This window comes from Charadrius vociferus, unplaced genomic scaffold (genome assembly GCF_000708025.1).
Source record: "Charadrius vociferus isolate BGI_N301 unplaced genomic scaffold, ASM70802v2 scaffold68, whole genome shotgun sequence".
Lineage (NCBI taxonomy): Eukaryota > Metazoa > Chordata > Aves > Charadriiformes > Charadriidae > Charadrius > Charadrius vociferus.
The window spans coordinates 2,003,369-2,016,387 of NW_009649946.1; the positions used below are offsets into that span (position 1 = coordinate 2,003,369).

The following is a 13,019-nucleotide window of genomic DNA, read 5'->3' on the forward strand; positions in this document are numbered from 1 at the left end:
TCCCTCTCTTCCCCACTAGCAAATCAGCCAGCTCCACCTGCTCCAAAAGCCCCACCTGTGCCCACCCAGACCAGCTTCACCTGCCTTTTATAACCTATCAAAAGAGAGGCAGAGCAACCACTGCCCAGCAATACATATAAGCTTAAACATTACCAAGGGGGAAAAACTATTTAAGCTGGGGAGAGGTTTTGGCTCACAGATAGTTGTAAGATGATTATAGGAAAATTTCAGCTGTCAATTAAAAGATAGCTGCTAAGCATTGAGAAGTGAGGGGACTGCAGATCTCCCAACAAAAGAAGCAGCACCACTTGTCACAGGCACATACAAAGACCTCTCCAAAATCTCACCAACTGGGTTTGAGACAAGTTCTGGTGCCTTCCTAAAAGGTCTTGGTGAGGGGATTTTCTATAATTAAGGAGCTGGATTCAGGAAGGGAGGCCCCTTACAGTTCTATGGAGTAGAAATCTGGTAATTGCACATCACGGAGGAATTATGGGCATTGATGGACTGATTGAGGCAGTTAATTAGTTTACTAGCGTCAAGAAACAGTAACCTACTTTTGCAGTGCAGCAAAACTGGGAGAGGAGAGGAAAGGGCAAGAAAAGAGCTGCAAGCTTCTTGCCCAGCAAGTACAGAAAGCTGTCTAGATAGGAGCATATTCACCCCGCTGGTCACAAACCCCTGGCACCACCCCAGATGGTGCCTTGGGAGACAGGGCTCAGGGACATGTCGGGAGTGCAGCTCTAAAAGTATATTAAGATTATTATAACTGTGCCATCCATAAAAAGAGGGGGGGAAAGGACCTTGATTGGCTTGAAATGTGAATCGCAATGAGCTGTGCGATCATACATGGTGATCAACAATATATGTAAGGTCCGATGCGCTGCTGTTTCTTCACGCTGACTCAGGGCTGCAGCCAGCCAACATCCACCTCGGGGAAACTATCGCTGGGAATGGGCTTTGGCACCCAGCCTGCTGCTATCGGCAGTGTAGATAAACTTAGGACATGATAAACAGAAGCCAACGCTGTGGCTAACAAAGGCTCCCTCTGTGTATGGATGCTTTGCTGTGGTTACCAGGAATAAAACTAGCACTGTCAGCCTGAGCGAGAAAGGGCTGCAGATGAGTACAAGGGACAGAAAGACAAATTTTGTGAGTGGAAAGCACTGGTGGCTCCATGAGGAGATCCCTGCGAAGCCCTGCAGCTTCTCTGTTTACAAAAGCAACTGCTCTATCCAGTCATATAACCTTGGGCTTTAAAGCCCACAATGTCTAGATCCTTGATATCACAGTGGTGCGTGCAGTGGGAGGACATGGATTTGTGTTTATTCTTATCTTTTCAAAGAATTTTTGATGTTGTCAGAAATAAAAGCATCTATAAGATGCTGTTAAACACTATGAGAAATACTAGAACTGCACCATGCATCACTCAGACTGGCTGCCTCATTTATCCGTTTCCAAAGGCACAGAAATCCAGGAACAGCTAAAATCAGACTCTGAAGAGGAAATCATTTTCTCCACAGACCTAAGCCACTGGAGCGGGTCTGTGGGTGATTTCAAAAACATACACGTTTCTGCTTATTGTCTTCCTTACACCTACTTAAGAATATGTGTGGGTTTTAATTTTTTTTTTATAACTGCTTGGACTACTGACATCAAAGGTACAATGCCTTAATATGAATTCTTTCACTTAACTCGCAAATCTAATTGACATCTATGGGGAAGAGTCAGGCTGGAGGCAAGTGTGGGAATACGCGGTCTCATGTTTTACTCCTGTGCAGGACTGGGTATTTGCATGGCTTTTGCAGAGAGAGCAAGACTTTTCTGTGCAATAGGGCTGAGAGGTCTACAGAGATTGTTGTGGCCAGCAACTCTTCCGAACCCAAAGGAAAATAAAGAAAGGAAAAAAGCATTGACATGCTGAGATGGTAAACAATATAGGTTTCCTAAGACCCCTGGTGTTGTGGTTTGGCCTCAGCCAGCAACAAAGAACCACACAGTCGCTCACACAACTCCCCCAGCCGTAGAAAAAGGAATCGTCAGGGCAAAACTCGTGGGTTAAAAGAATGCAATTTAACAGAAGAGCAAAAGGAAAAGATGAAAACGCGATTACAGTACCGCCGCACCAACCGTACCCGCACCGCCGCAGCCCACCCCCGAGTGGCAACTGCTCTCCTCGCCCCGGCTAGCGCCTCTTATAGCCCGGGCATGGCTCACGTGGTATGGAATACCTGCCCCCTGCCGGCTCCTGGGAAAATTAACCCCATCCCTGCCGGAACCAGGACACCTGGTCCTTTGCTGCTGGCTCAGTCCGTGAGCATTCGGACCTCTCCCAGCCTTGCAGTAGTTTATAGCCCCGGTATTTTTCTGGCATGTGGCACAGTGACAGGAGCAGCAAAGAGCCACAGTGGAGCCAGTACAGGGAAACTGCAGACCCTCGCGTGCCAGCGGGTCGGCCGAGGTGAGCTGTCTCACACCAGCCTTCCTCAGCATTCGGAAACATCGGGTACGTCTGTGCCCCCGCCTCGCCTCTGCCATCAGCCCCAGGAGCACCCGGCGGGCGGCCAGGGCGGGAGCGTGGCCCGGTGCTGCTGTCACAAGCCCACGGGTGAGAAAAGCCTCTCTAGATGAGTCACACAAAATTCAACTTATTTATATAGTCATCTGGATCTGACTGCCCAGCTCCTCCAGAAGCTACATCACTGAGAGTATTTGTAAGGTGAGCCTGAGGTACCTCTGATGGCTGCTCGGCCACATGAGCCCAGTAAGAGAAAGAGCACAATTCAGGAAGAAGATGGTGGCAGAGTAGGTGTGAAAAGATACATGTTGAAATGCTCAGTCTGCTTTAAAGCCGCATGCAATTTGCATTCAATGGCATGAAAGGTTTCAGTTTCTTTAATTTGAAAGTATGGGAAGGAAAAAAAAAAGCCCACACCAAAAAAGCATATTAGGTAAGATCTGTCTGATACCAGCACTGAGCTGCCTGGAGATGTACAATGCTACATCTATGAAGGACTTGTGTGTGTGCTTATTATTGAGGCTTAGAAACCTCTTAATTGTAATCTGCTTTTGGCCCAAGACCTAAATCACATATGCAAGTATTGACCCACAGAGAAGTTACTGGCATGATGTTGTCAAGGTTGCTCTCCACACAGACCAGTTTTCTTGCACCTGAGAACTGAACTCTGTCAGGACCCAAAGTTCAGCTCCCAGGTCAGTATCACACAGTCTTCCAGGCATTGGAAAGTTCCTGCCGGCTTTAAGTGCGCATCAAAACGGTGTCATGGAGGCCTCCATCAGGTCACGGCAGGAAATTGGTAATGGGCTCCTCCGCTTCACGGCAGGCTGTCCCTAGCTGCAGGCAGGTTAGTTTGGCAAGCCCCAGCTAAATCAACAGATGCAGAAACCGGTTTTGTCCACAGCAATCATTTCTTCAGTACAAGCTCTGCAAGAACCTGAGAAATCGTTGACCTCCATGCTAGGCAGCAGCTGTAGGCTGTCCTCCACACGAGCCTCTCTGGAGTAAAGAGATCCCCAGAGTGGACAGCCTGCCAGGGGCCGTGTAAAGGGACATCTTGCAGCCCTGGACCTAGCACCTTACTGCTCCCCTTCCCTTTCACTGTGTGGCAGACTTACCATCCTCTTCCCTCGACGTGTCTGCTTTGAGGGCATAGCTCTGGGGCAAAGCATAACCCTGGCTCCCAGCATGCGCTGGCCTCCCACACTGGCCCTGTCAGCTCTCAGAAGTGACATTTTGGCATCCTCAGCTACACACTGGAGTGCTAGATTAGCCTACAGCATAGATTCCTTCAGTAGCTGAGTATACCAGACAGCAATTAGGGATTTATTACTGGGGGTTTATTGAGAAACACACTTAAAAGTCTGTTTATCAAGGTGGCACACAGCACTGCCAGTCTAGCACCCAGCTCCAGCGTTTACCCTACAAACTGGTCACTGCAGGAAAAGCACTTTCACCCAACGCCAGTTGCAGCTCCCAGCCCTGACCACCGCTCAGGCAGTGATTTACCAAAAGGAGAGAAAAAAGAAGAAGAAGGGGAAAAAAAAAGGGGGGTGGGGGGAGGAGAAGTGGATGAAGAGGATATAGCATCTTAAGAGATCTTTTAAAGTTCTTCATGACTAGATAATCATTCATTTGTTTATGAAGAACTCTCTGACCCTTCACCCACGGCTGGAAGCCGCTACGCAGCAGGAACCATTTATGAAACCGCTCTGTGGAAGGTCAACATACTGTAGGTTCAATAGGTCTGATGTGCATTTGTTTTACTTTTCCCCCCACCCCCCACAAACTGGAAATTAAGCATTGAGTTTATTTAAGAATCTTTACTTTTTTTTTTTCCCCCAACTTAAATTATACTTCCGAAATACAAGTAAAAAAAACAACCTCACAATGAAATATGCGCTAACTTCTACAAAATAGTCTAAACAATAATGCACTTACATCATTTACACAATTTACTTTCACAATAAAATAGGAGCGCTTCAATCAATATTTACATATTGACAGAGAACATGGTTGCGCAGCCGTCTGCTTCTGGTGCGGTCTCCTGCTGGAGCACCTCCGAGAGCCCACAGCCTGCACTTGCACACAAACCCTTCTGCAGGGAGAAAGCCCTGCCAAAGTCTTTCTAGGTCCAGGGACCTGCCCATAGGGTGCCAAAGAGACCAAAATAGTGGCAAATATTTGCTTTTCCGTCTTAAAGCTGCCACTGTAGCACGTGAGCACAGGTCGATGAGTTATTTAAGGAATTCCCTGACAGAGAATTTTGCTTCACTGTATTAGGCACTTCATTATAAAAGTTATTTATTATGGCTTAAGCAAAACAATTCACTTTGGTCAGGATGTGTACTTGCCGGAGTCTGTGAGAAAGAGACATGTCCAAGGGCACACTTTAAGCCAATATTTTGGGTCAGCCTGCATTAGAAGTTTAGATCATATTACTTAATATCAGTCCTGAAGGAAGTATTTTATCAAGACCTGATCTTTCCAGCAAGTTAAGCAGCAGTGTATTTCAAAGCTTAGTATCTCTGCACTTTTCCCCCAAATTATTGGTAACTAGAGCTTTTATTCTTACAATAAGTTAGCTACTTACATCCATGCTGTTCCATGTGCCATTGGGTGACATATCCCACGTATGATTGTCTTAAGAGAGTACACCATAGGTTGAGGGATTATTTACATATCTTAATATGTAGGAAATAAAGTTGTAATTTACCAAATAATAAATATACATCAACAGAGTACAATATTGAAATAAAATAAATTACAATGATTCTCCAGGTATTAAATTCCCTCCGTTGAAGGCCTGAGCCAGAGGCCATAAAAAAAAACAATGATGTTTTTTCAATGGCTCAAAAAGGTTTTGGATGGGGCTCCTTATTAGACACTGGCTATTTGAAATGAGATATTTAGCTAAGCTGACAGGTATTTGAAATCTATATGAACAAACAGCAAACTTGCCTCTAAAAGGAGTCTTTTTGGGTAAAACAATTTAGACCAAACATTAATACTGTGTTTATTAGGAAGAATATAGTTCTTGCAGATTGTCTCGACATTAATTCAGCAGCAAGGAAATAAGCATACAGTTAAGAACACAACGTATTTGTAAGGCAAATACGTGTTAGTGCACATGATTTTCCAAAAACTTCACTCCTCAGCTACATTTGTGCATGTTTCAGAATGCTTCTAACTAGACAGTTAATAAAAGTCTTCTCATGACTATAGCTAAGTTTGCCATAAAAAAAAAAATAACTGAAAAACAATAAGGAGTAACTTACTCAAGCAAGTTGCCCAGATAAGAACGATGCCAAACTTCAGGTCTGAATATATCAGAACACTGAGAAATTTGGGATGTAAGTCAAAAGTTTTAAAATTTAGGTCTATCAAAGTTAAAAATAGAAAAAAAAAAAAGAAGAATAAAAGCAGTGAATCTGCTCTCAGAATTGCACGCTTACCAGGTTTGTAAACTCTACATGAAGTCAACGATGCACTGTTCACTATAAGAGGTATAATGCAGATGCTCAATGCAAGGCAGTGCAGATGCTTTGTCCGTAATTTACGTCACGTCTCCTTTTTCTCTTCCTTGAGGATTAAGCATTTAAAGTAATTCAGTAGCTAAAAAGTCTGTCTCATGGGCAAAGGTCTGGTTTTACATGGAAGGGGGGGTGACAGGCGTCCACGTGGATGCTAGCCTGGCATGTGCGGAGGCATCGTACTGGCTGTCGGGCAGGTCCGTGGGTGTCCCGCTGTCGTACAGGGGGGATGCGGAGGAGGCGGCAGTGACCGCGTGCGGAAGGGCAGTGTAGTGCGCTGGAGAGCCACGTAAAAACTGGGAGCTCAGGCCATTGGACATCCCGCTCGACTGAGACACCGGTGTGATGGTGCTGTTGCTCACAGACCATAAGTTGGGATACTGACTGAAAGAGGGAAAGTGATAAATAAAATAGGTTATTAGTGACTCTGGTGCCTGCTGGCAGTGGCTCGGGTCACAACACGGCTCCCAAGCTGGGCTTGTTTGCAGGAGACTCTGAACTTCTTTAGGAAGCTCCCAGCCACTGCAAGGTAGGAAGGACCCCCAGGCAGGAGGTCATGTTCATGGCACCCCACGAATAAATCTAGCCTCGCCGTTTCCCCGACAGCAGGTTCCAGCACTGGGTACGCTCGCAAATTTTAAGCCAAAGTGAGGAATGACCAGGCTGGCCTGAAAAATGCAGAGTTTTGAGAGCTGGTTCCTGAGCCATTCCCCTCTCCTCAGGGGAAAGCCACCTGATGGAGGTGGCTGGACACAGCAGCTGTTGCACCCAGGCAGGTTTGGACCCATCGCCGTGAGTCTGTAAAAGCCCTAATCCCCACTGGGTGCCTCTGTAGTTAGAGAGGGACAGATGCCGCCAGACAGCAATTCAGCCCTCCTAGCACCTTCTTCATCATCTCATGGTAGAAGGGGAAGAGCTAGATCGGTCGCTGCAGATTGCACAGATACTACAGAAAGGACTGATTAAAAGGGGAAAAAAAGCCTTCTCAGACACTACAGCCTCCAGTCTCTCCTCTGGGTATGTGTATACACACACACCCCCACATATGAATTAAAAGAAATAAGCTGATTCAAGAGAAATACTACAAGAAAAAGTTCAGTCCTGCTGTGCAATACTACACAGTGCTTTCTACCTATCAATTCCAAGCAGTTTAGCAAAAAAAGATCATATTCTTCTTACTTTACAACTAGGCAGAAAAGCCTTCCTTGAAGTCCCACAGTTCCATTTCTACTGGTTTTATCTACTGGACAACTCTTAGTGCAGCAACTGAAACTCAGTGGACTTTGTAACTTTCCAAATATGTAACCTGGGGGCCAGACATGGAAAGAAGTGCTAGAAGGACCTGTTTACTTCATTAACGTAAGTTCAGGACTAAACTTACATTCAGTAATACGGTTATTTTATACTGGGTAGTAGTAGGTACTCTGATTAATAGCTAAGTGTCTATGTGCATGGTTCAAATAAAAATGCTTTCCACAAACAGAGTGGTAGATCTGAATTGCCAAGAAAGATGCCCAAGCCTCATCCCTCTGTGGTTAATAGTGAAGGCTTTACCACCTTATCTGTATTTCTTTAAATTTGCAAGTTTAGTTCCAAGGGACTGATGGTAAACCAAATCTCTGCTAAAGGATCCACAGGTTTAATTAAGGCAAAAAGCAAAACCAGGAGAAAAGATAGATTTATGTGATCACAAAATGGCAAAGGTTTTTCACCAAGTGTATAACCCCAAGCTATGCTGGCTTCTGCAGCAACGCTCAAGTAAAGAATTACTGCCCCAACAGTTTCCCGCCTCTCCACGGTTATTGTTTGCTGCCCCTTTGTTTGTAGCAGAACAAGGGTTTGTGGAGATGGATGGGAAAGCGGTGACTGGCTAAAATGAAACAGATCAAAAATAAACTTTTTAAACACCGTTTTGCTTAAAAGGAAAATGGAGATGAAGCTTAAAAGACCACCCTCAAATTCAATGGCTATTTGTCTACGTGTTTTGCAATCCTTCATCTATCAAATATTGCTGTCACAAGTATCTACATTTCCAAAACCAAAACATAAAAAAAAATTATAGTTTTCATCTGTTTCTTCAATCTCTTCCTTGTAAATAGTCCTTCTCAGTGCCCTCATACACACACAGCCAATGAGTTGCATATGGCCATAAGGATTTCTAATTTGCTGGTGACTCTTTACCTCCTTTTTCAGCCTTCTCTTCCTAGAAAGCATTGATACACCAATTTGAGGGCTGCTGAGGGATGGACTCCTACCTGGAGCTGGTAGCTGTGCCAGTGCTGTGACTCATGGGCAGCATCGTCGTGTGTGCGGGAACTCCTAGAGATGACCAATTGTCATGGGACTGCAGCATGGAAAGGCAGGCAGAGGAGTTATCGGCATAGGCTGCTGAGAAAACAAGCAAGCACTTAAACACGCTAGAATCAGACCAAGTTACAATCTTGTATTCAAATGTAACGTACAGCTTTAAACCACCCTCGCCATTACTGCCTTGCAAAAAACCCAGACTTCACACATGTACACAGAAAAATGAAGTCAGCTACCAGGTGTATCAAGTTTACCGTTTCACTGGCATGCCCCTGCTGATGTGGCGTGTTACTCAACCTACAACTGCGAAGCCTTATTTCTGTGAAGAATCTATGGCCAAAAGCTGCCTCCAAACCACCTGCTAACTCAGCCCATGCTTCCTTATTCAGTCAGTGGGAAGAGGTGGGCTCCTTCCTTACACTATCCCAATCACTCTTCCAGGGCACTTTATCTCCATCACCTACATTAGCTGTAACAGTCTGGCAGCCCTGGATAAGAAGCGTTATCACCGGGTCACACATCCCAGTTTCGAGCTGAGCATGCTGCCACGAGCTCTGAAGTCTGCCTCAGGCACCATCAGGAGTGATTGGACTGTGGCTTAAACCACTCAACTTGTGCCCAAACCTGGCTGGTAGAGGCGCTAGGAAGCTACAAAGGGAAGGCTATACAGCCATCCAGAGCCAGAAAGAAGTTACTGTGGCAGCTGGATAAGGGAAGGAGAAGAGGTTCCTCATTAAGGACTGAGGAACAAGGAGGAACGCCAGAGGTGTTTTGTTCTTTTATTCTGTTTCAAGTCACAAAACTTGCATAAAATTTCCAAGATGCAAGAAAGGTCCACAGAAAGCTAGTTTTCCGCTTTAAAATTATCTAAAAAGCTCCATATAAGATTGACCAGGCTGCATCTGGGAGCCTGTGTATTACTTAGCAATTCAAAATATTTATTTTTTTTAAACGGGAACCTCCAATATCCATGCAGGCTGAAGGGCAAAAATTGTTAATAGCCCTTTGCCAGAAGAGGGAAAATAATAATAATAATAATAATAATAATAATAATAATAATATAATAATAATAAAACTGTTAAAAATGCCCGTCTCTTCTCTCCCTTCAGTACCTATTTGTCTATTTCTCAGCACAAGTTTTAAATTGCTCTGCACTTTACTCAGCTCCACATTGTTTCCGCGTATCCAGTTGTGACACATTCATTGAGAACAACCATAATCCACTGATGGTAACTACAGCACCAGGCAAATAAAACAGCCAGAATCAGGCCCTCATTTAATATATGTTAATAAGTGACACTATTAACAGAACCAGACATATACTTCTTCATTTCATTGTATTAGCTGTATAATTAAATAATAATTAAACTCTATTACCTATCTAATTAAATAATAATTAAACTCCTCGCTTTAAAACTTAACTTGAAAAAAAGACAAAATAAGTTTAACCTCATTGGCTACAAGAATTCAAGAGCTCGAAACAAAGCCCGCATAATACAAACTAATCAATTAGCGGGAGACAGTTCTCCACACCTTCCGGTTTTCCGTCGTAAAGAGACCGGGGAGGCGCACTCCTCATCCCTATTTCTTCGCAACGCTGGCCCCGAGCCCCCTGCGCACACTCAGCTCGGCAGCGACCTCAATTTCGGTGGCATCGCTCGCGATGCCCACCGCTCAGAGCTCGCGCCCCTCGGCTCATTTCCCATCTTTTTACAGAGCTGCGACGTCAGACTTACTTGGCGAGTTGTTTCTATGGGCGTAGGGGTTGGGGTAAGGGGCAGGACGGTGGTTCCTCAGCGATGAGTACCTTTCGCAGCTGTGAGCAGGGGAGAGCGACAGGGGGGCTCCGAACTGCGGGTGAGGGTTGGCAGGTGGGCACAGGGTCCCAGTCCCGGGAATGAGCCAACTACCTACTGTGGGGAAGCGAGAGGTTTGTAAGATGGGTAGGGAATGCAGCCGGGCAGGGAAAGAATCACAGAGCAGCGAGAGAAATCGTGGATCGGTGAGGAAATGCACGTTCGGGAAAGGAAACGGAGTTTCAGCACGGCGGAAAAATCTGGGTCTTTACAACTTTCTTAAATGAATAAAAAGAAAGTTAGAAAACAGCTTAGGAAAAGCCCCATGTCAAGCTACCGTTATTTTTTAAATTACCATTTAATTCCAATCACAGTAGGGAAACAGTGGAATGGTTAAACCCTCCCTTACGTAGGTAGTGTGTGCTCAGCAATCGCTAGTGTAATCTTCAGTTTTAAATTGCTCTTTGGGGGTCCCAATCGAAGCCCTGAGGTTTCTCAGACTGCTAAGAAGAACTCTTAAAAATTAAGTATTTCCAATGAAACAAAATAATTCCGGCTGCAACTCAACTTTTCCCCTTTATAGGCTGCAGGCATTTTTTGGTAATAATCTTTTAAAAAACTAATTAAAACACTAATGCTTTTTATTCATCTGAAAAACTTTTTAAGCAAATGCCCCTAGTTTTCTTAAAGTACTTAAAACATAAGTACCATTTCAATAATTTTCTGCTGTATTTTGAAAAAACTTTTGTCTCCATATCCACACGAATATTGCTGTCCTTGTATACAAAGACGGCTGTCTTTTTGGACATGAAGGTAACTGCAAGATTCTATTAAAGGATTGTGAATGTAATACAGATGTCTTAACCCCACACACAGAGATCACAATGTTTATACAATCATAAACCTGCACGAACCACAATCATTAGGATTGGCAACATCATCCTCCCCGTGAACTAACATGCCAGCCAGCAAACACTGCTCTCAAAGTTTTGCTTAACTTAACAGGTAAGATGGAAGAAATTGAAGTTACGTTCATGATGCAGAATGAATGGAAACGTACACTGCGAATACCCAGACTGCTGGTTGTCTCCCACTTCTTCCATCATATCTTTGTGATCGCTTCTATAAAAGAAACCGTGTTGCATTAGTCAAGAACATGCTTTTACAAATGTGTGTAAAAAATCCACACTTTAGAAGCGAGTTAAGAGCTCTCACCTTTCTTTTGCATCAAGAAATGCCTTTGCAAACGGATTGTATTTAATTTTTAAAGCTGTGATCTAAAAACAACAAAAAATATCTTTATTTGCAAGTATCACCATTCATTATCATACAGATGGTAGGATTTGAATTAGGACTATCCATTGAAGTTAGAGAAATCGCAGATTTTTGAAGATATAAGATCAGGCCCATGATACCGACCTACGAACATCAATTAAGCAGCCGCTGAGGTCTGAAGTATTAGCAGAGGACTAGGAAATACTCCCTCTGCCAAATCCTAAGGGACTGAATTACTTGGGTTTACTGATCAGCTAAGGAAACAGCTAAGAAAATTAGTACACTAAAGAGTTATGAAAAGCTTCACATTTCAAGCCAGAGCAGAATGGGCATCAAAAAAAGCTCAAAAAGATTGGTAATTTACAGATTCGTTAAACACGCGCGTGTATTTTGGCTGTCAGAGAAAGGCCATTTTTGAAAATGGCACGTGCAGTTATTTGACTATTTAGCTGAAAATGCCAGCTGTATTTCTTAACATGCTTGTTTGCCTCACTGAATCTTTTAAGAATTACTCCCCTGCAATAAATTTGCAGCACATCTTGAGACAAACAGTGATCAGAACTTTGTGTTATTATACATGCATAGGCCTTTTACATATATTAATTTCAAGAAAGCCCGGAAAGAACTGAAAAATGTGAAACGAGATCCATTATTTTGCTCTGCAACATGCAGGTTGCCACTTGAAACCTCCTGGTACTTGCATCCTTTCCTCCTCGCTGCGCATACCTCCTCGTTCTGGTAGGCCGTCACGGCTATAAACTGGGTCTCTGGGAAGGAATGGCTGGTGATCATCCGCTGCGGGCCACCCACTCGCACTATATGAATCCTTGGCTCGTACTTGTGCAGAGAGTTCAACATGATCTGTGAGGAAACGGAGAGAGCAGGTAAGCGGTGACAGAGTGGCGGCAGACGCTGGCGGGCACAGAAAGCACTCGGGTTTTAAAGTAACTAATGATCCATCTTGCCAGCAGAGGAGAAAGAGGCAACAGGTATGAAGAAAACCGAAAACTGAAGCTGTAAGAAAAGGAACAGCAAGCTGCAGGCAGACACCCCAACTTTGTTTTGTTATCCTCATCCCCACTACTTGACAGGGCAGCTTGCACAGACACAAACGTGTGGCCATAAGCAACCAGAAAGATGCATTGACTACACTGCTTGCATTATGGGATATTCAGACCAGAAAGACATTTTTTAGGGAAAAAAGAAAAAAGTTAAAACATCAGGGCACCCATCCTCGGCCAAAAGACCTCTTCTGCTGGAAGAATGCAGCTGGGGGGTGGGGGTGAGGAACACGACGGGGACAAGCACGACCCACCCCACCCCAGCACGTTTGATAAGAGCAATATAAAAAAGGGGATTAAGGAGGGCGTGAGCGGTGGCCGGCTCGGGCCAGCCCTGCTGAGCGGGGCCAGGGCGGCCCGGTCCCGGTCCCGGTCCCGGTCCCGGTCCCGGTGCTTTACCTGTCCGCCGCCGTTGAGCTTGTTGGTGAGTTTGACTTTGCTGAAGGAGACGGGCGCCTTCATCCAGTGGGCGCCGAAGTTGGGCGAGTCGGGGTGGATGTAGACGCAGCTGGGCGCCTGCGGCTCCGGC

General features: G+C 44.7%; 1 protein-coding gene across 1 annotated transcript in view; it reads right to left on the minus strand.

The window, feature by feature from the left end:
* Positions 1-6,167: 6,167 nt before the first annotated feature.
* Positions 6,168-13,019, minus strand: part of T (T, brachyury homolog (mouse)) — an 85,220-nt gene continuing 78,368 nt past the window's right edge. Inside the window, exons 3-9 of the mRNA XM_009891468.1 lie at positions 12,890-13,012; positions 12,156-12,290; positions 11,370-11,431; positions 11,215-11,276; positions 10,095-10,271; positions 8,307-8,439; positions 6,168-6,435 (exon numbers count right to left, since the gene is read on the minus strand). Of these exons, the coding sequence (XP_009889770.1) occupies positions 6,168-6,435; positions 8,307-8,439; positions 10,095-10,271; positions 11,215-11,276; positions 11,370-11,431; positions 12,156-12,290; positions 12,890-13,012 (960 nt within the window). The remainder of the gene's footprint in view (positions 6,436-8,306; positions 8,440-10,094; positions 10,272-11,214; positions 11,277-11,369; positions 11,432-12,155; positions 12,291-12,889; positions 13,013-13,019) is intronic.